Raw genomic sequence first — 25,439 nt, 5'->3', positions numbered from 1 at the left:
GTCACTCAGAGCCACCCCTGCCCACTCTGACCCAACAGCTCATAAACTTCCAAATTCTTCTCCCTAAAGTGTTGGATTAGAAAAAGGAGAGGAGGGACATTTATCAGTCACCTTCTGGGTTGTGTTCGCCATGTTAGGCATATACACATAAAATATAACAGATCACTTAGCCCTGAAGAGCCAGCCACCACACCAGGGACAGCGATGGACCGCCCTCTGTCTTTTCCACCTCCAAAAAGTGCTCAGACCCCAGCCCAGATCCATTTGTGCCCCAGATCCTTCCACTCTCCACCCCTCCTGCATGCAGACACCCTACAACAAGTCTCATACGTGTGCCAGCTCCTCAAAGCGCTCTGTCCGTGATGTTCAGAGCAGCCTCTGAAGCAGGCAGGATAGACTATGACATCAAGGATGGGATGACAATAATTCTAACAGAGCATCTAACACGGTCCGAGTACCCACGATGAGAGGGGCACTGTTCTTAGGGGTTTCACGTGCATAACCTCATTTCAATGGGTTGCACAGTAACCTTTAGGTACAATTACTATCTCCATGTTACACATGAAGATGCTCAAGTCCAAAACCATTAGCCAAGATCACAGCCAGGAAGGTGGGGCTGTTTCTACTTGACAGGAGAAACCTGACACTCAAAGACTCTCCCAAAGTGAACGCTGAAAGGCACCAGGTTCACCTCGTCCAACCTCTGAGTGTACAGATAAGGATACTGAGGCCCAGGGTTATGCAGGTAGTAGGAGGCAGAGTGCCCTCCACTCCGCCGGCCTGAGCCAGAGCTCCTGGGGAGGGAGGTGGGGAGCAGTGAGACTGGGCCCCAGATCTGCCTCCCCCAGCATCTGCCTCCATTTCTCAATGGGCAGATTGTGGCCCAACACACCCCAGGGACACTCAAGAAAAATCATTCTGTTCCCACACTCTGACAGGCATGTGAATGGCCCCCAGCCAGGGACCAGTTCTGGCTGGGCTCGCCCCTTCCCCATCCAGGGCACACTGACTGGCCCCCTCGACTCAGTCACGCCTATCCCTCTGGTGACCAGTGCTCACACCCTCCCACTGCCTGGAGCCGTGAACTCAAGTGAAATGGGGATCCAAGGAGGAAGGGACCAACACACAGCCTCCCCGGAAACCCCTGGGGCAGTGCTGGGCGTGATCCACACGTGGGAGCAGGGGTGGGTGCTGGACGGGAGCAAGGGCAGCCTGAAGGGCCTTTGTGCCAGTGCAAGGACAGCGGGCTCAGACCACGGAGTCCATGAATTGGCGGCACAGGGAAGTCCTCCAGCACCCATCTCAGCAGGTCTCAGGCACCCTGTGCCCTGGCCTGTTGGCCATAGAGGTAGCAGGGGTGAGATGCCTGTTCAAGGGAGGAAAAGAGGCACAGCGGAGGGGTGCCATCAAACGAGTCACTAGAGGAGGTGGGTCTAGAGCTGGGATCCAGCCCTTCCCCCAGCCCAGAGAACTGCTTGTAATCACTCCTGTGCTCATAGCTGTCCTACCTGCACCTACAACCCACAGCGCTGGGTAAGGAGTCAGAGAGTTGTCCTGTGGATTTGTTGAATGAGTGGATGAATGAATTGATTAATTAATCCAAACTGCAACCAGTCCTCAGCCCTCCCACTCACCTCTTCCCCATCCAGGGCCCCTTCTGCCTGGAAGTATATTCTGTCTGCACCCCGCCAGCCTGGGGGCTCCCAGGAGCCCAGTTCCCAGCACCAGCTCTCTGCTCAGCTCCATCCACTCGGCTGGCTCCGGAGCCTCCCCAGGGAGAGGCCAGGCCAGGCCAGGGGGAGAGACAGCCAGGGCAGGAAGCAGGCAGGGGGAGCAAGCTTCCCTCTCCCACTTCCCACAGCCCTCCAGCCGTGGAGGGGATATTGGACAACGAGGGCAGGGAGAGGAAATGACTACATAAACGACACAGACACTGAGATCTGGGGCCTGGGCCACCATCTCAGCAGAAGGAGCACATGTGTGAGGCCAGTGGCCAGGAGGAGGAGGGGCAGCACCCGCCCAGCCAGATGTGGTCTCCAGGCATTCCTGAGGAGCCTCCGCTGTGACCACGTGATGGACGAGAAGTCTGGAAGGGATGGGCCGCTTCAAAGTCAGCCCCCAGCCAACACTCAGGACCAGTGTTCACCTCCCCCATCAGCTCATGATGACACACAGCCCCACAGGAAAGGGGCTGACAAAGCCTGGCTTACTGAGGGGAGGAAAGCCAAGCTGAAGTCACTGGCAGAGGGACTGACTCACAGATTTTTCACTTCCTCTGTGATCAGAGAGAGAGGCTCCCCAGCTCTGGCTCCAGAGGAAAGTGGGGGCAGCCCCAGCAAAATTATCAAGGCTCCAAGGGCAGCCTTGGGGCTTCTGGGCAGCAAGACACTGGGTTCATACCCTGCCCCTCCTAACCACTTCCCAGCTGTGTGAGACTGGGCAAGTCAATTACCCTCTCTGAGCCTCAGTTTCCTCATCTGTGAGATGGGACGCACACTACCACAAAGGAGGGTGGTTGTGAGAACCCCAAGAGGTGGGGAGTAGGGGTGAAAACATCCAGCCTCAACCCCTAGTACATAGCACACAAAATGCTCAGCGGCTCATTTTTCAGAGCCATGGCTGGCTCCAGCAGCCGGACCTCAGAGAGCTGGGAGGGCACCGCAGGAATGATCCACACCTTTCCAGGGAAGGCGAGGGCGGCACACCCAGGCCAAGTCATTCAGGTGATGGGAAGCAAGCTCAGGTAAAACTTTGTTCTGGGCCAAGTGTGGGTCTGGCCCTCTGGCAGAGGGCAGATGGGAGGAGAGCAATTTCTACCTGGGCCCCCGGGGAGCTCACCCCATTGCAGCAAGGCCAAGTGTAGGCTGCCAGAGGATTGGGGGGGGGGGGGTACTGGAGCCATTCTGCTGCCTGTACCCCTGGGCTCTGCACTGGCCACCCTGGTTTTCTGTGAACTCACCCACAGATGCACAGAGGCAGACCAGGGGGCCCTTTCCTCAATGCAATTTCGCAGAAGCCAATGGATTAACAGATCAGAGTGGGCACTTGTGTGGGGCCAGAGCTGCACGTGAAGGTCGGCCCCCATCCCCTTAGCTTCTGCTGAGCCCCCCTGAGAGCTTAAACATCACAACTGAGCCAACTTCTTCATCCCACACCACCCTCCTTGTCTAATATCACAAACAATTCACGTTTGTGGCAGAAAAATAAAGCAAAGAGGGCAGTGGGAGTGGGTGGGGCTGGGAATACATGAGAACCTGCCCCTCTGAGGGCTGAACTCTGCAGCACGTGGCGTCTCCATCTCCTGACTTCCCCCTCTCATCTGGCTTTACTGTATCTTTTCTCTCCAGTAAAAGGAAGGCTGGGTCCCCAGCCTGAGAGCAGGGAGGACCCCCATGCTCTCCCGGGGACCTGCCAGCACCGCCTCACCCACACGCACCCTCCTCCTCCCTACTGCTCCATCTGCCCTGAGCCCCCGACCCCAGGGAAGGGATTCCTGGCAGACGTGCCCATCAGAGGCCCGGCTGCCCAGCTATACTCTGCTGCTCGGAACGAAACACAAATTAAATGCCAACTGATTGTCTCTGTGGAGGAGGTATTAATTTAATGTGAACACTTAACCAGGGCAGCCGATTCCATTACAGGCGGCTGTAATGGCCCGGGCGGCCGGAGCGCAGGCTGTGAGCTGGTGATGGGCCGGGGTTGAGCTGCCACCCTATCGAGTCTGCCCCTCTGCCCAGCATGCTGCCACCATGCAGACATGTACACAGACCTGCTCTCACCCTGAAACAGCAGCCGCCTCCGGGGATCCCAGCAGACGAAGCCTGTGCCAGGCTACTTGGGGGTGAGCAGGGTCTAATGTCTATAGGGAGGTGCCTGTGGAGGGGAGGGTCCTGGACTGGGAGACAGGAGATCCTAGTTTGAGTCCTGGGTCTGTCACTAATTCACTGCACGACCCCAGCAAGTCCTTTCTCTGTCTGGGCCTTAGTCTCCCAATCTATATATAATATGATCCCTAAGGGTCCCTCTGAATATGGCATTTGCAGCGCTGTTTGCAGACCCTGGGTGTGATCCTTCCTTGCAGCCTCAGGGACGTCAACTCCATCCAAAGCTGTCCTGGGTAATGGCCTCAAGCCTCTGGCTCCTGCCCTCAGCACCAATAACCAAGGGCAGGGGTTGGTTTATTCATCTGTCCAGTCATTCATTCCATAATCATTCCCATGAGCTAGGAACCTCAGTTTCCTCCTCTGTAAAATAGGGAAGCAATCCTACTGGCAGGGTTCATGGGCAGATTAAATGAGCTCATGTGACGGTACACGGGCACCCCTGATGGACGACAGTCATTGTTTACCCTGACTGCACTTGCCTGGGAGAGGGAGGCACAGGTGAGTGGGTGAGGCTCCGACCACCTAGGCACCTCTCCATCCTGCCCTCACCCTCTGGGGATCTGGATGCAACTGAGAGGTGGCACTAAAGTTCGGTTTTAATGAGTTTTCCCAGCAAGGAGGTGAAAGCCAGTCCTGCCAATGGCCTGTGGGGAGAGCACTCTCCCTGTTTCTTGGTGACCAAGGGGACCTTTGCAGGGCAGCTGGCTGGCCTCGGGGGCTCTCTGTGAGAAGCCAAGGAGCCACCAGGCCTGGAGAGAGATGGGATGGAAAGACTGTCAAGTCCCTAACTGGATGGAGCCCATTCCTCAGGCCCACACACTCTCAGGCAGCTAGAAGCCTACACTGTGCAGGTGGCCCGGTACCTGGTCCTGCCTCTGCCCTGACTTGCTATGTGACCTTGGGCAAGTCCCTTCTCTGCCTCTAGTATCACTTTCTCCTTCTTATTGCAATGGTGTCAAGCTGGATACAACCTAAGGGCCTACCCAGCCAGGCCAGAAAACAATGTTCATGGTCCCTGGACAAACACCCCATGCTGACCACAAAGCTATCTAACCAGCCACAATGTCTCAAAGACAGCTGGCATCAGTGTCTGAATTCAAACGAATGTGTGAAGCCAGAGGGTCTTGGGATCAAATCCCAGCTATACATCTTGTAGCTCTGTGACCCGGAGTAAGCTGCTGGCCCTCTCTGAGGCTCAGTAAGACCTCCCACCTCATAGGGTTTTTGTAGATATTCAATGGACTTATGTGTGACAGATGCCTGGAACAGTGCCTGACACATCCTGAGCATGTAGTCAGTGTCATCATCCTCATTCACATGACCTCCCAATGACAGATGGGCAGAGAGGTCCGGAGAGACTGAGAGAGTGGTCCTGGGCCACACACTGCAAGTGACAGGGCCAGAGAGACTGACAGCAGTCATGGACCACACTGCAAGTGACAAGGCCAAACTTGAACCAAGGAACCGGCTAACCCCAGAGCCACTGTGCTGCCATAATAATCATATTGATGATAATAAAAATGATGAGCTACATGCCACTGTCACCTGGATGGATGCCCAGGGGTCCATAAGGATGGGGATGGCAGAGGGAAAGAAACCAGATGCTGATACCACCAATACCCCTACCAGCAAAACCCAGCAAATGTCCTGCTTCTGCCCTCTGGCCCCTAGATGTGCCCCAAGAATGAATGGGCGCGTGCTCAGACCTTTGAGGTCTGTCCTGACAAGGGCCACTAAACAGTGGGTGAGACCAAGGCAGGAGAGGTCCCGATGGCCAGAGCCCAATCTGGAGTCAGTACAGCACTGATTCAACTGTGTGACCTTGGATATGACCTCTCTGCCTGCCCCCCCCCCCGAGCCTCAGTTTCCCCAGACAACCTCTACAGTCCCTGCCTGCTCTGCTACTCTCTTTCCATGACCCTCTTCTCTTACCTCCATGCCTAGGCCTACCTCACCCGGGGCAGATGACAGGAAGGTTGGTGATCACAGCTCTTTCCCCTTCTGCCCAGGCCTGGCCAAGCCCCCTGGTCAATACACTCCACCCAACAGTATTCCCACTGTCAGCAGGTTCTCAGCCTCCAGGCCTCCAGCTCTTGCCCAAGTCCAGAAGCCAGCAGGGGGTCTGAGAACCCAGGCCAGGAACCAGGAGGCCCAGGAGGCTGGGGAGCCCCACCCTGGGATATGTTTACTGCTTTGAGGAAAAAGAGCAACTCCAAAGGCTATTTTGGAAACCTAATTTGCAGTTTGGGTCTCTCCCTTGTTTATTCCAAGTGATTGTGCCCCACAGGTAAATGCAAGGCACTATGGGTATATAATCTTCCTATCAAAGTTAGATCACTCACTTGTTCACCCAGCAGCCCTGGGGCAAGCTGCCTTGGATTCCAAGTTTCCCTTATCATTTGCAGCCCAGCAAGAGATGGCACACCCCATTCTGGGTTTAAACCAGGACTCTGCAGCCTTGAGCAAGTCACCTCTCGGGGCCTCAGTCTGCTCATCTGTGCAATGGGACAGAATGACCCCCACCTGAATTCAATGAGGATAGGCAAGCATAGACACGCTCCATGTGTGGTGAAAAAGAAATCACAGACCATGGAAGCAGAATCCGGGATGTCAGAAAGGAACGCTCAGAAGTTCAGGCCATTAGTAAATGAGAAGCCTGAAGCTCACAGAGGAAGTGGCATGCCCCAGGTCACACAGGCAGGCAACGGCAGAGTGAGGACAGGAACCTGAGCCCACGCGCTTCCTGCCATGCCAATGGCCAGAAGTACATTTCTTAGGAATCACCAGGGAGGAAGGAGGGATGAATGATGAGAACCCAGGGAAACAATTAATTACACGTGGGGCTTGTGCAACTGAGGATGGGTCATGGCAGGCACTGCCTGCATGTGCAGCACCCTGATTGTCATAAATGGCCCAGAGGGTTGCAGGCACAGCAGGACAAACCGCCATCGCCTGCACCAAGAGAAGGATTAGTGACTAAACACAGCTCAAGGGGACAGACTCATTACTTAACACCAGCCTCCTGTCATCATGCAGGCCCTGACATTCAACTTGATGTGAACCAGTGGGGAGGGCACTGGGGCGCCCCTCAAAACACACACACAGCCCTCTTCCCACCTGACCAGGGGGCTGGGGCACCCCTCTCAGAGTAGAGACAAGTCGGTTCCCTCCAGAGAGGAGGGGGCATGAAATGGAGCAGACGCCCAGAGAACTTTCTGTGACAGTAGAGCCCCTGGCTGAGTATTGTATTGAAGCCCCTCTTTCCTCACCCCCATTCTGCTGGTGGGGAAACTGAGGCTCGCAGAGGTCAGGTGACTCGTCCAGGGTGACACAATCATAATAAACATCATGAAGTACTAGTATTGATAGGCACTATTAGCTCATTTAATCCTCACAACAACCTTATGAGGTGTGTACTATTATTAATCCCATTTTACAGATGGGGAAACAGGCCCAGGGAAGTGAAACTACTTGTGCAAGGCCACAGAGCTTAAAAGTGGTGGAGCCAGGACTTGAATCCAGACAGTCTGGCTCCAGAGCCCAAGTTCGAAACCATCTGAAGTGCTTGCCTCTGCTGTCCTTGCAGGATGGTGGATGCTGGATTAGAACACGGGTCTCTCTTATCCCAAAGCCTGGGCTCCTTTCTCTGTGCCAGGTGGCCTCATAATGGAAGGTCAGGGAATGTGTACCTCAGCTTCCTGGGGGTCAGAATGGGCCCCAAGTTACATGACCTCCAAACTGCAAGAGCGAAGTGCAGAGGCCCCCACCCTGGGCCCCTGTTGGTTCTGACTATGGCCCCTGAGTGAAGTGCCCCCCAGTCCTGGTCCAGGCCCCAGGATCTCAGATGGCCAGCGAGGCCTTCAGACACCAGAGAGTCTCCCTTCCAGAGCAAGTCCCCAAAGCTGCCCGGATCCTGGCAGGCACCCAGTCCAGGGGGAGGCAGAGGGTCACTAACCCCAACCCTGTCAAGGGACCAGCACAGCTTCTCTTCTCAAACCTGAGTGGGGCCTCTCTTCCCCTGAGACATGGTCCTCAGCCACAGGGTCCCTGGACTGGACTGAGCAGAAAGCCAAATAGGAGATGGTACAAAACAGGGAGAGAAGAGGCAGCTTGGGGAACAGGTGAGGCGTTTGCACCCATGTCCTTCCCCTTATCCACTTTGCCATCACTTAAACTCTGATGTCAGACAGACAGACTTGGCTACTCCCCAGCTGGTGATCTGGTAAAAGTGACTTTACCTCTGCAAGCCTCAGTTTCCTCATCTATGAAATGGGGGTAACGACAATACCTACCTGACTGGGTTGTGAGGATTGTACAAAACCACCAACACGAAGCATCAACATTATTTTGATCATCTTAGCAAGTAGCCCACTTCCAGCTGCTTGGGCAGGGGGCTGGGGTTGTGCTATTCCAGGGTCCAGGGTCCTTGGCTTGACTGAGATGTGACATTTCTCCCCTCAGAGGCTTCATCCTCTGGATTCCCTCTTCCCCATGCTGGGACCGGAATGCTGTCTGGTATGGAGTCTACAAGTGCCCAGCACATAGTAGGCCCTTAACTGGTACCAATTTACTGGATAAATGAGCTTGTGAGCTGGAGTCATGGGGCAGAGCAGTGAGCAGAGTCATGTATGAGTCCCACTCCACCTGCACTGACCCTGGGCCCATCCCTGCACCTCCTCGACCCCTCTACACAGGTAAGCTCACCACCCTGGGGACTCAGGCTCTCCCTACTCCTGCTTCTGGGAGACATAGGCCAGCCACCCCCAAGGCAGCCTGCTCAGGGTGAGCCCTTTCCCAACCGGCCTGGCCTGCTACGGACAGACAGCTGGTCCACACCCACCCCAGTAGGCCCACAAAGGCCTCCTCCTGGTGACTTTGCCTTGGGACAGATGGAACACCGTGGGCATCTGTCAAGCCAGATGGCTTGGTTGGCCTGAGGGGCCAGGACACCAGCTGGGGGTTCAGCCTCAGCAGGCAGAGCTGCTTAACCCCTTCCTGCCCCAGCCACAGGAGGTAGTGTCCACTTGGCAACTTAACCACTGTCATACGCTAAGGCCTCCTGCCCTCCAGCCTTGAAAGTGAGGGGACTCCCCAAGCTCAGAAGGGAGGCAGTGAGGGAACTAGGGGACAGGTGGGAGTGGAAGAAGCTGCTGCCCAGCTTTGAGGGCAGGCCTGGACCTGCTGGGCTCTGAGGTCAGGCCTGGACCGCCAGGAATCTGCCAGCCTAGAGGGCGAGCAGGGGAGGGCACTGACTCTGGGTGGAGAGCACTGTGGGGCCAGGTGGAGCCAGCTGCTTTGCTTCCAGGACACCATTCTGGGGCAGGGACCGTCAGGTCAGAAGGCCACCAGCCACCTTTATGGAGCTGGAAAACCCACTCCCAGGCCAAACCCTGGAAACAGAACTGCCCTGTGAGGGAGGAGATTCAACTCCACCAGGCTGGCTGAATGGCCATAGATACAATGCTCAACCTCTCTGGGCCTCAGTTTCTCCATTAGTAAAGGTGGGGTGGGGGTGATCCCTGGGCTCCAGGGCCACTTCTGGCTCCGAGGGCTCCACGACTCCAGGAGACAGAATGTGCCTCCCTCCTAGGAACATGCGGGATCCTAAAGGGACAGACCAGATCCTTTCTACACAGAGCATGCCCCAACCAGTGAGCATGAGTCAGGAGGGATTCAGGCAGGAAGAGTAAACCTCAAGATGGGGGGTGGGTGCTGCCTTGAAAATTTGGAAAAGGTCATCACCAGGCAGTTGAAATCTGCCCCTGTTCCTACTCTGTGGGAAGCTAAACATGGGGAAAGGCTGCACATGGGATTAGGCCTAGAGACCAGGAAGCATTCCCTAAAGAAAAAGGCAACAAGGACACTGGAAGGCACATCTAGGGGAAGGCTCTGGAATGCCCTTCGAAGGCAGGAAGGTCTTTAAGTAGGATCTGCAGTGGTCCCAACCTCAAGCTGAGGAAGGAACAGATGACCTCTGGAGACTCCCTGGGGACAGTAAGCTGGAGTTCACAAGGAACAATAAAACAGAGCCTCAGGGTCTCTGTACTCAGGTGTCCAGCCCACCTGACATCCCAAGCAGACAAGTATGTCATCTCAGGGCAGGGCACGGCCCAGCTTGGCTCCAGTCTGGGACTGGCATTCTGGTCCAGCCAGCATCTCTGGATGTCTCTCAGGACAGAGGCTGCAGAGGACTCCAGAAAAGCCAAGAACACATCAAAATAGCCAAGGAGGGAGGCGCTGGGAGAAAGGGCCGCCAGCTAGGAAAGGAGCCATCTGTCAGCACAGCAGAGGGGTGAGAACATGGGGCTGGGGTCCACAGACCTGGCTATGAGTCCTAGCTCTGCCACCAACTCACTGTGCAACCTTGCGCAAGTCACTGCCCCTTCTGAAAAAACTATGTGTTGGAGGAGAAACTAAACAATCTCTAAGGACTCTTCCAGCTCTGATTTAACAGTCACTTGGGAAGCTCCCTACAGAAACAGGAGCCTGCCTTTCTGGTCCATGCAGCATCACCCCCAGGGCCCAAGCATGGGGCCTGAGCAAAGGGGTCCTGAAAAGGATGATGGAAGGATGGATGGATGGATGGATGGATGGATGGATGGATGGATGGATGATAAAGTGGGGTAATTCCTGAAAAAGAAGAGCAGGAGGTCCTAGGCATCCCCTGGAATGACTCCTTACACCTGCCCAGAAGGCCTCCCTGGATCACTTTCTCACGGCTACAGACCCTTCAGTGTCCAATCCCCTTCTTGTAACTTGTACATACATGTGCATATACCTACAGATGCATGGTTACATATGCAACACATGTTCCAAGCATAGTAACCTAGCTGTGAATCCTGACAACAGAAATTAAAGCTATGGATCCCCGAAGCCATGAGATTTTTCTGCACTGGCCTTTCCCCAGGGCACCTGGGCTTTCTGGAGTATATTCCCAAAGCTGGGTTTGAGAGGAGACTCAACAGTGGTGGAATCCAGTGGGGATCTTTTAAGCTACTAAGTCACTTCAGCTGCCGAGACTGTGTCCTCATTGGTACAGTAGGAATGGCATGGCCACAGCCAACTTTCAGGAGTGTCATGATGCCCAGAGAACACATCCATGAAGTCTGACCTGCACTGGACACATGAGAAACTCTTGGGAAACGGTGAGATAAGTAATATGGGATTATGAGATCCTGGCTTTCTTCTTGGAGGAGCTGAGGGAGAACCAAGCCTCCCGGGGCTTCTGTGCTTGGGCCCCAAAAATCCCTTCCACCTTGTTCCCACCTTGGGGGGTGAGCAGAAGCTACAAAGCAGCCTTTGTCTCATAGATGAAACCCTAAACCAGCTGCCCTGACGTCAACCCTGGAAAAACAATGCCAAGACAGCCTTCAACGTCACCTTTCCGCCAAGATCTGGGAGCGAGCACTTCGCCCACAAGGCCTCACAGAGGCTGTCTGTGGGCTGGACAAGAACAGAAGCCATCTTGCCGGAGGCCCAGAAGGAAGACAGCTGCCCCATGCCCGCCGAGGGACAAAGCAGGACTGAACTTCCAACTTCCGTATCTCAGCCCAGGGCCAGGGCCAGGAACATGCAGCCCATTTCTCTGCCTGGGAGGCTGAGTCCATCAGTGTGACAGGGGGTACTCTAGAAGAGCCCCCCAGACCCAGGTTCGAATCCTAGCTCTGCCCCTGCCTCATGGTGAGACCTCAGGCCAGGGAAGTACCTCCTAGGCTGCTTCCACATAGGCACAAGGAGGCTAGGAGGCAAGGGCAGGGACTGACACCCCAGGGAAGCCGGGGCAGGGACAGACGTCCTCCATTCAAGTCCACTCTCCAGTGGCCACTGGAAGCCACAGGCTCCAGGGAACGCGCTGTCACAGGCACGGCCTTGAAGGCCAGGTCTTGCCCTCCCAGTGACCCTGCGCTGACAGTCTGCTGGGGAGGAGAGGGGGGTATGACCTCCTCCTCGCTGGCCAGGCAGCCGGATCTGCTGGAGAAAGGAAGTGCCCCGAACACAAAAGGCCAGCCCTGCCAGAAAGGGGAGGGAGTGGGCAGTTCCCACCACATGGGCCTGGGGGCTGGGAAGCCCGGCCTGGGCAGGAGGGACAGCGCACGTGCACTATTTCACTGAATCCCCATGACAGCCTTGTGAGCTAAGGTTGTCATCCCCATTTTACAGATGAGAGAACTGAGGCTTAAGACGGTAATACAAACCCAGACATTCTCACTCCTTAAAGGAAGATTCCTTATCTCAAGGATTGCAAAGAAACCCTGTTCAGGGGGCCTGGGCTCCAGCCCCTGCTCGGCTGTGTGACCTCAGGATAGCTGCTCTCCTTCTCTGGGCCTCACCTGTAAAATGGTCATGGGTATATGAGTGGGGGTGGGGAGGAAAATATAAAATACTAGAGGATAGACACTCAGATCCTGTTAGAAAGACAAAAGCACATCTAATCATCTGAGATGACAGGGTAATGGCATTGCCTGGAAGCAGGAGATGGGTTAAAGGACCCCGGAGAGCACCTCAAGCCCTCTGGGCTGGCCAGGGGCCAGGGGTTAAGAAGAAGTCAAGGTGTGAGGGAGGAGGGACAGGCAGGGCGCTCTGGCCAGGCCAGGAGAGGTAAGGTGAGCAGTCTCGCCTCCCTCCCCCTCTCCCCGGCCCGTGTCTAATCCTGGCCCAGACCTTGGTGGGGGCTGGGGGCTGAGGTCCCCCTGACCAGCACTGACCTCCCAGACCCCGCAGCTGTGCTCTCACCAGGCAGCCCCTGCCCTCCACCATGATGTACCAGGGGTAGTACAAGTCTGGGGTGGCCAGAGGCAGGGTCCTGACCTCGGGACCACAGGGTGTAGCCGGAGGCCCCCAGACACATGCTCGCACGCACGCGCACACACATGGGCTCACAAAGCCCCAGCAGCAGACAAAGAGCCCCAACCACGGCCTGGCATCAGGCGGGGGGGGGGGGGGGGCCAGGACAGGGCCCCCTCACAGCCCTCCCTGCCTCAGATGAAGGACAGGGCAGGGGTGAGAGCCAGCCATAGGGAGCAGAGCCCAAAACAAGAGAGAGAGAGGATGGGAGGTAGCAAAGGCCACGAGGAGGGTGCGAGAAAACGAAAGGGGAGAGAAGCAGCAGGCAGGCCAGGTCTGGCCGTGTCCTGACTCGGGCCTGGGCACGAGGAACGGGCTCTAAGCTAGGAGCTGGCATGGCAATCTCACCTCCAGGCCTTGGCACAAGCTGTTCTCTCTACTTGGAGCACCTTGCCCCCTTCTCTTGAACTCTTCCTGGACTTTCAAAACACAACTCAGGTGATATCTCCTCCAGGAAGCCTTCCTTAACTGACCCTAACCCGGTTCAGGTGCCTTCCAGAATCCCTGGGTTTCAGGCAAGGTCCTACCCAGCTCCCACCCAGAGCTCAAGGCTCTCTGGTCCTGTGGTCTGACTTGGCAACAAGCTTTCCCCAAAGCTGCTCCAGTCCCAGTCTCCTCACTGCACCCCAGATGGCCTTCTGGACATTACCACAGCAGGCCAGGGGCCAAAAAGGAGGCCCTGGGAAGATACACTGACCCTTCTCAGAGAGGAGCCTGTCTGCTGGGGAATTTCACAAGGCCCACTTAGACCAGCAGGTCTTCCCCTCCCCCCAGATGGCAAACAGGAGGCAGCAAGCCAAGAACCGTCTTAAATAACCCAAGTAATAAAAATGGCCAATTAAGAGAGCGGAAGGCAGTGTCTCCACTGCGGGGGTGTCTCTCCATCGAACAGCAGACCGAGAAGGGGGATGTGTGAACCTGCCCATCCGAAGTCAGAGCACGCAGGCCGGAGAGCGCTGAGCAAGCATCTCGGAGACAGCATGGAGAGAGCCCCTGCCCAGTGCAGCCACTGGAGGGGCTCCTGCCCAGGCCAGGGTCCCGGTGCCATGCAACCCCAGCCCCACTACTCTCCCCAGAACACCCAGCCTCATTTAATAATCGCCACGGCAGCTGCCAGTGTCTGAGCTCCATCATCCCATTCCCTTTGTCATGCTGGCCATGCAATATGACTGTCCCCATTTGGCAGATAAGGAAGCATGGCTCAGAGAAGCAAATGACTCTGTCAAGGTCACGGAGCTGATAAGCAGCGAAAACATGTTCCGGCTTCCTCTCTTCCCAGCTTCCCAGTTCCACACAAGTGCTCTGCTCCATACTGTCTAGTTTTGCAGGTTTCTGTCCAACACCCCATCACAGCTTGTCTCTGGACCCAGGGGAGACATAAATATAAATGCAAGGGGAGGATGGGGCATCTCATGGAGCTTTGAGTAGCTCTTGGCTGCATGAGAAGTTGGAAAAGAAACAGCAGTACGGGTAGGGCCCAGGGCTTCCAATCATTTAGTACCCCCAGCACAGCACTCAACAGTTTATAAAGTGTTTCCACAGGTATCACTTCATTTAATCTTCCAAACAGCCCCGTGAGATCAGATTTATTGCTCCCATTCCACAGATATGAAAACTAAGGTGGGATCTGGAACCTGATTTCCTGGGTTCAAATCTTGACTTGCGGCTTACAAGCTGTATGTTGGCCCCAATACCCTTCTTGTCTCTGTGGCTCAGTTTCAGCATCTTTAAAATAGTCTAACAATAGAGCCCAACTCCTAAGGTTATTATGTATGAGGTTACACAAGTTAAACATAAACTGCTTTAAATGGAGCCTGGCAGAGTCAAGACTGTATAAGTAATTGTTTATAAATTAATTAATTAACATTTATTGCACAGGGACTATTTGAGCAGGTACTTGTCACATGGCATTATCACATTTGCCTGAGTCCCCAGACTCTGAGCCCTTGAGAGGAGGGGCTGAGTCTGGTGTGGTGGGTGCCCAGCCACTGTCAAGAAAAGGGAACCGTGGCTTCTCAGACATCCACACCCAGCATCTCATCTTCTGTAAGCGACAAGGAATGACTGTAACAAGTTCCCCGTACCCTGGCAAAGTTCACAGCACCAACCGAAAGCAAAAGTTAGGGAGACCTGAGCCTGGGTCGGAAGCCAGCTTCTCTCCCGCCACCAGAATGACTGAGGCTCTCTCTTGCCTGTTATAAGTTAGCGTGAGGGCCTGGCCACTCCCCGGGAGCACTTCGGTGGCAGGCAGGATAAAAGGAACACGAACTCAGAACGTGCGACCCACAGCCAGCCCTGGCTTTGCTATATGACTTGGGGCAAGTTACTTTTCCTCTGAGCCTTGGTTTCTATCCTGCAGAGTTGCCACAAGGTTTAAATCAGATCACGTGGAAAGTACCGGACAGGTAATAATACGCACATGTTCCCTGTTTCCCATCCCTTCCCCTGCCAGGCCTGCCAGCCCAGGTGCATTACCCTCTTTGGCTAAGACCAGGAATTCCCCTATCCAGAGTTGGGTCCCCATTAAGATCATCTCCAAAGAGTCTGGGGCCTGGCCGGCCCTGGATGGTGGCCCAGGAGGCTTATCTGCATGCCACTGCCTGTGACTCACTGGCTTCTCAAGAAAGAGTTACTGTAAAGCTATTCCTCCCAGAGCACACCTTCCACTTTCCCTCCCCCTCCCCCCACAGGCGTGCATCTCATAAACTCTAAGGGACCCCAGGAGGCTTGCAACCAGGGTAGCAATGGGCAGCAGCAGCTTGTCCCAGGCTAACCCCCTGAACCTGTCTCCAAAGGCCCCCTTTCTCTGACTTCTCAGTGAACCAAAGCAGCCCTGCCTAGGCTCACTTCTTTCCTATAACATTTTTGGAGAGCCAAAGCAGCCTCACCTAGTCTCTCTCCAAAAACAAAAAAGAAAAAACAAAAAAGAAAGGGTTACTGTAGAATGACAGAAGGAAGTCTTCCAGGGTAGCAGCCACCTCCTGTTCTGCCAGCCACCAGCCGTAACAATATTGTGACAGGTGACAGGGAGGTCCTGTGCCTCAACCTGCCTCCAGCCTGCCTTATTTGGCATGGGACAAGGCCAGCCTGTGTCTCCTCCGAAAAGAGCACTGAATATGGGATCTGGAGACCCAGACTGGAATCACTGCAGGACCTGGGCCAGATTTCTTCACCTCTCTGAACCTGTCATCTATCAAATGGGCACAATCAAGTCCCACCTCTGGGCGTTGCTCTGATAATTAAATCTCACTTATTTAAAGAAGCCATCGCAGAGCTTAGCATGTAGTAGGTGCTCAGTCAATGGTGGCAATTAAGTCATGATGATTTGTTTTTAAATCTTTTTTTCAAAATGCTTTCACACTCCATTATTTCAATTCATTTTATTCATCAACCCCGGGAAGCAGAATTCATAAGAAACCTTATTTCCATTTTACAGAGTGACAAACTGAGATGCAAGAGATTAAATGGCATGTACAGAAAAAAGTTACAGAGAGGACAGTCTTCACAGGGCTCTAGGTAAGCCCGTCTTCCCACCTTCCCCATCCCCAGGTGGACAACTGGAAGTTCAGGTCACCCCACAGGCAAGCCAGGACCACGGCCTGGACTCCACAGGGTTCTAGCTGCCCCATGCCACCACCCAGGGGGCTCGGCCAGGCCACAGCCACTCAAGTAAAGCAAAGCCATTTACCAGGTTACCCTCTCTGGTACCAGGAACTAGAGTAAGAAACCACATCCTGCCCAGGAAACCAAGCACCCTGTGCTCACTAAGGGTAGGAGGGCACAGCCCTGGCAGGCAAGCAGCACCATTAGAAATTCTCATCAGCCTCCCATCTGACCTGGAATTGTCTAAATATCTCGCAGCCAGCAATGGCCAGAGGCTACAAAACCCCCAAAGGCTGCACAACCCTTGGATGCTGCCAGCAAGGGCATGGACCACCCTCCTCCCAGCTTCCAGCTTGGTTCTTGGCTTCTGCCCACCTCACAAAGCCAGCACCACTCACCCCTTAGGGTACCCACCCTGCTGACTGTGAAATCTTGCCATATAGCTCTCTTCACCTTCACCGTTTACAAAGAGCTATAGCTGCATGAGCCCATTTACTTCTCCCACAACCTTGAGACACAGAGCTCAGCACCCCCCCTTTCCAGATAAGTCTCAGAGAGGCAAAGTGACTAGCCCAAGCTCGCTCAGTACCCAGCATCTGGCACTAGGCAATGGATGTTAATTCAAACTTCTTGAACGAATGTGTCAGGACTGGAATGCGGGTCTCCTAACTCCACGTCCAAACCCTTCCTTCCACAAGCTGCAAGTCCCTGAATGTAGAGTCCATGCTGGTAATCCGTGTCACCTGTGCCTTATATCCCCAGCCCCACTGGGCCCAACCAGCACACAGCAGCCAGGCACAAAGCCTCGCTCGCCACACAAGTGCTCGCTCAGCGGGGACTCCGGCCAGGCCCTGGCTGGGCTCTGCGACTAGGAGATAAAAAAGACAGACCCAGGGCCAGCCCTGCAGAGCTTACAGACATATCCCTGGCAGTTACGATTCAGGGTGCCGAGTGCTGTGACGGGGGAGGTGGCGGGTGCTCAGAAATGCCCCATAGAACAAAGTCAGGGAAGAGCAACGCATCCTAATCCCAACACAGGGGACAAAAGGGCTGCCTTCTTCCTGCCCCAGGCCTTCAGCCATCCATGACATGGGATAAACTGATCACCAGCCTGGCTACATCTCTGTAATGTGATCAAAAGCCAGGACTCCAAATGCAAAGCCCACAGCCTCCAGTATCACTGATACGTGGCACAGTTTAAATCAATTCCCCTGGAAGTCAACGCAGCGCCCTGCAGCAGAGGGCGTGTGCAAACTCTGGTCTACCCTTCTATGTCCTTCAAAGAGCGACACGTGTGGGGATGCGGGCCACAGGCCTGGAGAGAGAGCCTGAGCGTGTGCATGTGTGTGCGTGTGCATGTGGGTGTGTGTGCCTGCGTGCGTGTGTGTCTGCGTGTGTGTGTGTGTGTGTGTGTGTGTGTGTGTGTGTGTGTGTGTGTGTGTGTGTGTGTGCTGGGGGGACCTCGCAGCATCCGGTGGCCAAGGCAAAAGCCCCGCCTCGCATTCCTGGGAGGAGGAATCTCCAGCGTCAGCTGTCTCCCAGCTCCTGCTTCCTTTTCTTTTCTGGGACCTCACTCCCCTCCCTCTAGCTCGAGGCTCTGAAAATCCCTCCCAAATTTGTCCTGCCGGCCTGCGGGACACTCTGGAATACTGAGGAGCTGGATGGAGGGGGGCTGTGCGTTTCTTTTAAAGGAGGCTGGAGACACGGGGGAGTGGCTGGAGATTTCCGGAGGCACAAATCACCCGCCAAGAGGAGGGAGAACACCCTCCTTAGACGCTGGACAAAGAAGTGGCCCTTTCCCCCTCCTCCCCCAACACCAGCTCGGCGCCTTCCACGGGACAGAGAGTGACAACATCCCGAAATGGATGTGTTGGGCAGCCCAGCACTGAACTGAGAAACCCTATAAATGAAGAGACAGACATGGGGGGGAAGGCTGGCGGGGCCTATGGAGCCTACCAAGGACCAGGGGTCTTAACAGGTGAACTCATTGATTCCTTCCCAGTGTCTGAGAGAGCAACATTATAATCCCTCTTTTCCAGAAAGAGGCTCAGGCAGCTCAGAGAAGCTAAGCAATTGCCCAGAGTCGCACAGCAAGTGTCAGAGCAGGACTCGAACGCACTTCCTATCATCCCAGGCTGCCTCCCAGGAAAATCAGAAATAAAGAATCCACATCAGTGGCAGCTTCAGAAAGGATCAAAGTGTCCATGAAATGACAGCAAACAAAACCCTCTGACGGGCATTCGGAGGCAGTCTTCTGGCTTTGGGACACTCAGGGGCCAACACCCACCTGCTCCAGGGTCTCCCAGGGTGTGATGGGAAAAGGCAGGCGACACTCCAGCTGGCTCACCCACCATCTCTTTTCCGAGCCCTCCATTCAGGCCGAAAGCCCAGCCCCTTCCGGCTCACAATCAGAAATAGCTGTGACAAAAGTCCCTCCCATCCCTGAAAGTGGCTTTTTAAAAAATGCTTAAAGGCAGACACACGAAAAGATGCTGAAAACTCTGCCAAGCCCAGACCTCAGGCAGGTGATGGCATCACCTTGCAGTAGTGAGAACAGCTCTCAATGGCTTGGCTTTGTGAGTCAGCCTCCTCTGGGCCTCAGTTTCCCCATCTCAGTTGAATCAGTGATTTCTTTCATTCTTTTTTTTCCCTTAACGGCAGAACCCTGTTTTCCAATTGAATCTTGCTCAGAATATCAATCTGAGAGTCATGGAAGTGGAGCTGCTGTGGCTGCCATGGGCTGTATCCCAGATGCTCAGCCTCCCACTGTCCCCAGAATCACCCCAAAGCACTCTGCTCCAAAGGGCCTACTTGAAACCCACCAGAATAAATGACCATAGTCCCTCCTGGCTCTCAAATGAAGTTCCAATCACCTAGGTACCAGGGAAAAACGAACCAAGCCCTTCATGCTGACTTGAGTCAGGGGCACAGACACTTGGCAACCTGCAGGGGGAGGGAACAAAATTACTGGTTCCAAACGACACTGGGCCTGGGTAGGGAGAAGGGGAGTCCCGGACCATCATCCCAGACGGCAGAAAGAAGAACAACCCTGACCCAGGCCCCTTCAAGTTACAGACCTGAAGTGTAGAGCGAGCTGGGAGGGATCACCTAAATGAACCCCTGTGTAAAGGTGGAGGATCGAAGGCTCAGAGAGAGCAGCAACTCGCCTGAGGTCACACAGCACCTGGTGGCAGAGCCAGACCTGGAGTCAGGTCTCTTGGATGCCAATTCAGAGAACTTGCCTCCTATTTAAAGTTCAGAGGGAATCAGCAGGAATCTCCCAGGGAAAAGCCCCCAGCTTGCAAACTCAGTACAGGATATTTCGGTGGCACTGGGTGGTGACAGAGCAGAGATGTTTGTTTTGGTTTCCAAATCAATGCTTGACAACCTTGTCGGTGCTACAGTTTCAGCAACCACATTCCCCACCCACCCACCTAGAAAAGAGCTCAGAGCTGATTGGACCAAGGCAAAGCCAAAGTAGTAGTGAGCAGGGCCAGGCTAGGGGATCCCAGGCCAGGGGCTCTGGTTAGGTGGGTGTTTCCAAAGCATGATTCCCATCCCACTGATGGATGGCACATAAGATGATGTGAGGTGGTAAACAGGTGACTTTTTCCATTTAAATTTTATTGACTACACAAGTGAATAGATAAACCCAATGTGGTCTATCCATACAGTGGAATATTATTTAGCAACGTAAAGGAGCGTACTACTGATACATGCTACCACATGGATGAACCTCAAAAACATTACGTAAGTGAAAGAAACCAGGCACAAAAGACTACATATTATTATTATTCCACTCATATGAAATGTCCAGAAAAGACAAATCTGGGAAAACAGAAAGCAGATAGGTGGTAGCCTGGGCTTGGGGATTAACTGCAAGTGGGCACGAAGGATTTTTTGGGGTGATGCAAGTGTTCTAAAAGTGGATTGTGGTAATGGTTGCACAACTCCATAGATTTACTAAGAATCATTGAATTTTATGCTTAATATGGGAGGATTTTATAACATGTAAATTATATACCTCAATAAAGCTGTTAAAAATATCTTACATAAAAAATAAAACAGGTGGGGATATATGAATGTGGCCACAAGTCTGAAGGCAGAACCCAAAAAGTCTCCAAATTGGAGAACACTGAGCTACACAGCCAACACTGCCCTTTGGGGAAGCAAGTCGGGTCTCCAAGCGATGAGTTCCTCCAGCTGGACCAGAGGAAACCCTGGAACGTTTCCTTTCCTGGCACAGGCTCCTTCCACTGCTCACTGTTTGGGGTTCCATGCTAGACATCCTGGAAGGACCTGAACCATTTGGTGGCCAACAGCCCAGGCAAACACCGAGCTCTCATGCCTTAGACTATGACTCCTCTTATGGACAGGAAATCAGAAGGGGGCTGGGAGCTCAAACTCAGATTTATATATTGTCAAGGCTGCGAAGACTCTTTGAGATCATCTAATCCAGTGGTTTTTAAAGTTTTTAAAAAGCTAATCACATGCCCAACCTCCTTGCAAAAGAAAATTCTTATAAGAAACCCAAATATAGAAACAAGTAAAACCAGAATGTTACTTGTGTAAATTTATATTGCACAGTTCAAATATATAACAGTTACCTATTCTGAATTTGATCACTGAGGGTGATGGGGCTATTTTGATCCATTAATATTTAGAATTGGAATCATGGAAGACAGTTCCACATTCCGTTTAATTTTATCTCCAGTTTTGGCTGCAGAGTATCAAGAAAATCCTGACTCACACAGATTAGCAGCTACAAATGGGAATAGTTTATAGCAGTTTGCTTTGTGATCTCAAAATACTCTTTAGACAAAGAGAGATGACAAAAGGGAGGCTTTCACTGGAGTCCGGCTACTGGCACGTCAGTGCGTAAGTGAACTTTGATGAGTTAACATTAAGAACTTAAAAGGGAGTAAGCACATTTTTATGACCACATTAACATTTTAATATATTTTAAATATTAATTTTTATTTACTATTCAAGGAACCCCTATGGCATCTCTGAGGAAGGCTGGGGCGTGGAGGTGATAGACCACCCACCTCTCCCTTTACATTTAGGGAAACTGAGGCCCAAGTAAGGAAGTATATTTGCTTTGGAAAAATCCAACTTGAGCCCCGAATCAACTTCAGAAAAGATGTGTCTCCCTAGTGTACAAAAAAAAAAGGAAGCGAATGTGCACACACATCCAGAGGGCGGGAAGGGAGACACGGCACTCCACCTGTCTCAGCAGCACCCATCTCATTCCAGGCCAGCACCAGAGGTGACATCACACCCCACACCCTGAGTGCAACTTAAGCAGAGCATTGCTCAACGCCAACCTACCTCCCTTTAGGACTGGGCATGGTTTTTCCATCTCCTTAGTAGCCAGGTCCAAGAAGCACACACACACTAAAACAAACACAACACAAGCCTGGGGCATGACAACACAATCAACAGTGGCAGACAGAAGGGCCTATCCCTCCACATTTCACCATCAAAAGCAAGTGCCTATTTCCTTACCCCACCCACCCTAACGAAGCTGCCCACAAGGAGCGGAGAGGCGGCCTCCCCACTCCCCATCCTCAAGCTCTGAAGAGGGACAAGCCGCCCAGATGAGTAGCTAGTGTACAGCGGGATGTAAGACTTGCCCTCAGAAAGCCAGGCCCTGCATGGGAGAGCCCTGAGACTCCAGGTATCTGTTTCCTGCTAGCCTGACGAAGGGACTACCATCTTTAATGACATCAACTCGATCATTTTATACCTTCCAAAAAGCATCACCATCCTACTCTACCCTCACAGAACTGTGAGTGAATTTCATTATTCCATTTCTCTGATGAGCAAACAGGCTTCCAAGAGGCTCAACAATCTCACTGGCAGGTGATAGAGCTGACATTTGAATCCTGCCCAGGAGAGGAAGAGGGAGGCCCATGCCCAGCTCCCTGGGCAGACCTCTTCGCTCATGTGAGCTCCAGGACTCAAGGAGTAGATCCTTCCCAGCACATCCTCCGAATCCAGGCACTCAGAGCCAAGGTTCCCAATGCAGAGTGCCCATGCTGGGACAGCAGAGAGCCCCCCTCCCACCCCAGCCTGAGACGCTACAGACGGACCCCTCTCCTCTCATCTGAAAGTGAAGCTGACAGCACTATCAGCCAGGCTGCAGGCAGGAAACAATGTTAGTTTCCCACCTGGGGAATCTGGCCATTCCTGTAGGTAGTCTGCCCCGCACTCTACTCAGAGGTGGTGGTCTCAGTCCATTCAATGGCCAGTCTTCCAGTCCAAGGTTACCTCTTTGAGTGGGCCTTCAGGGCTGAGTTTGTTGGGGCCCAACAAACCATGACAATGGGGGTGTAGAAGGTGTTTTTAAAAGCATGTGGCCAATCTGATGCAGGTCTGGTTATCCAGCCCAGCCAGTTGGACCTTATAGAGCTGGAGCAAGAAGGCAGACCCTAGCCCCATTCGGTAGGGAGAGACCCATCCATTTTCAAATACATGATCTCATTTAATTCAAGGAACAAAAAGGTCAGTGAGTAACTTAAGAGTTTTTTCTTTTCACCCATGGAGGGAGGGGAGCTCCCCTCCACATACATTCTTGGGAAAGTACCTAGGCTGGGAGACAGACTAGCCAGGCGTACTTAAAATCACTAGTTCAAATCTTGGCTTCATCACTTATTAGCCAAGCCGCCTTAGGCAAGATAAGGGTTTCCTCATCTATAAAACGGCGATAAAAATGTCCTACGCTCTGTGTTACCATGAGAATTAAACGAGATCACTTAAAACACCGATGGTTATTTTATCACCTACACAACAATACAATGTGCCTGCTCCGACGATGGTTGGGGGGAGGGGGTGTCCCCTGCTGTAGTCAGCGCCCGCCCCCATTCTTGCAACGAGATAACTGAGTTTTCCAAGCGCGTGTAGGGTGCTCTGCAAACAGTTTCCAGCCCACCTGCTAGGACCAGCTGGCTGCCACCGGCCCCTCCCAAACGCACACATTCCGCGGCCGCCGGGGGCAGACGCGGGGCCGCACTCACCTCCGCTTGTACTCGTCGCGCTCGCGCTTCACCTTGGCCAGCACGTTGTAGAGCGCGCGGATCTCGGGCGTGATGGTGTCGATCTGCACGCCCACGCCGTCCGGGTGCACCCACGACACGCCGGGGCCCTGCACCGTCTCCACGCCGCCGCCGCCCGTGCGCCGCACCTGCGTGTAGCTCCAGATGGTCCCAGGCAGGCGGCCATAGAGCTGCGGGTGAGACCCGCCGCCCGGGGGCAGGCCGCCCAGGGCCACAGCGTTGGCGTTGGTGCCGGCAGCCGCGCCGACGCCGGGGCCGGTGCCGACGCCGTGCCCGCTGCCGGGCGCGGGTGGCCGCAGCAGGTCGGGCCCGGTCTGCACGGCCTGCTCGCGGGTGAATGTCTTGTAGCGCAGCCGCCGCTCGCGCTCGCTCTGCTGCTGCTCCAGCTGCTTTTCCAGCAGCCGGTTGCGCCGCTCCAGCTCGTGCACCTTGGCCAGGAAGCAGCGGAAGCGCACGTTGAGCCCCTTCAAGAGGTGGATGTTGGAGCCCAGGTCGTCCCGCAGCGCCGCCGTCACCGGCGATGGCCCTGGCCCGGCCCCGCCGCCACCCCCGCCGGGGCAGCTCCCGCCGCCGCCGCCGCCCGGCGGACAGCCGAAGGCCAAAGCCATCTCCCCGAACAGCAACGAGTTCACCATGCGCCGGCTGCGCAGCTCAGGGCCCCGGGCCCGCGGCTCCAGGGGGGGCTCCAGCTCCGGACCGGGCTCCCGGCGCGGCCGGGCCAGATTGGGCGCGGGCTCCAGCGCGGCCGGCCGGGCGGTTCCAGATGAGCGCCAGATGCGGCCTCCGCAGCGACTGCGAGCCGGACCGCCCCCGGATGTGGGCGCGAAGGCGAGGAGCCGGGCTCGGGCTGCGACGGAGGCCGCGGCGTGGGCGCGAGGTGGCGAGGTTCGCGGGTACCGGCGCCGGGGCTGTCAGAGGCGATGTGGAGACGCCGCGGCAGCGGCGCGCAGAGGACTCCTGGCCGGCAAAGCCCCTCTGCGGCGGCCCCGCCCACTGCAGACACAGGCCCCGCCCCTGCCGTCGCCCCGCCCACCCCGCTCCTGCGGCGCGGCTCCAGCCGGAGGCTCGACCCTGGAGACACGCAGGGCTTGGCTCCGCCCACTCCCTGGCTCCTCCCCTTTCTCGGCTCCAATGACCCGCTGCCTGCAGCTCTGGCTCCGCCCAGTTCCCCTGGACCAGGCCTCTCCTGCGCCGGGTTCTGCGGCCGCCAGCCGCCGGGATTCTCTGCCTGGAGACGCCGGCCGCAGACTCGCTTCAGGCGCGCGGTGAGCTGGAGCCGCCGCAGAGCCAGCCAGCCCGGCCTCTTAAAGGAACCGGCAGCCTCGGCAGCACTCGTTTCCCCCTTTAGGCAGCCCTCTGCCCCACGTCCTCTGCCAAGGAGACTGCTTCTGTCCCACCCCCAACTTCCCAGGCCCCACATTCCCACGGTGCAAGGGAGACCTCGGCCTGGAAGGGCTGGGGAACCATAGCATCCGGAGGTGCATCCGCCCCCCGCCCCCACTTCAGCCTGGGCAGCCTGGATAGACCCTCCCAGGATAAGGCGGCTCCTGCGCCTGCACGTTCCCCACGCGGCGGACCCAGGCGGGCACCTCGACCGCTCGCCCCCAGGTTCCACCTGGGCACCGCAGAGCCCCGAGTCCTCCGGCCCGCGGAGGTGCCACGCCGATCTGGGGCGGGGTGGTGGGGAGGCGCCGGAGCGAAGACGGTCGGGGAATATGACACCCGCCGCTCAGCCTGCACTGCGGGCTGCAGTCACTCCCCCGCCCGGAATGACCACCTCCCCCTCACTGCACACTCCCGAGCTGAGGTGTAGCCGACCCCAAAGCTGGGGGTCCATTTCACTGAGCCACTTAGGGGGCAACCTGGGGGAGGAACCGGTGTGGAGGGCGGAGCCAACCCGAGGACGCATTCATTCATTCATTCATTCATTCATTCATTCATTCATTCAATCTGTTTTCAGATCTACCACCCTAAGGACAAAGTTCTCCAATCTGGTGTTGCCAGAATCAATTTGCAAACACCTATCATTTTAAAAATGGTAATAATAGCT

At 54.9% G+C, this 25,439-nt stretch overlaps 1 protein-coding gene across 1 annotated transcript in view; it reads right to left on the bottom strand.

Annotated features, from left to right (window-relative positions):
- IFFO2 (intermediate filament family orphan 2) overlaps positions 1–24,024 on the bottom strand; it is a 38,689-nt gene extending 14,665 nt beyond the window's left edge. The window contains exon 1 of the mRNA XM_016214527.2: positions 23,351–24,024. Coding sequence (XP_016070013.2) covers positions 23,351–24,024 — 674 coding nt within the window. The remainder of the gene's footprint in view (positions 1–23,350) is intronic.
- Positions 24,025–25,439: the final 1,415 nt, after the last annotated feature.

The sequence above is a fragment of the Miniopterus natalensis genome, chromosome 9, assembly GCF_054644295.1.
Source record: "Miniopterus natalensis isolate mMinNat1 chromosome 9, mMinNat1.hap1, whole genome shotgun sequence".
Taxonomy (NCBI): Eukaryota; Metazoa; Chordata; class Mammalia; order Chiroptera; family Miniopteridae; genus Miniopterus; species Miniopterus natalensis.
Note: the sequence above shows the minus strand (reverse complement) of the source record. Positions and strands in the feature narration are given on the sequence as shown.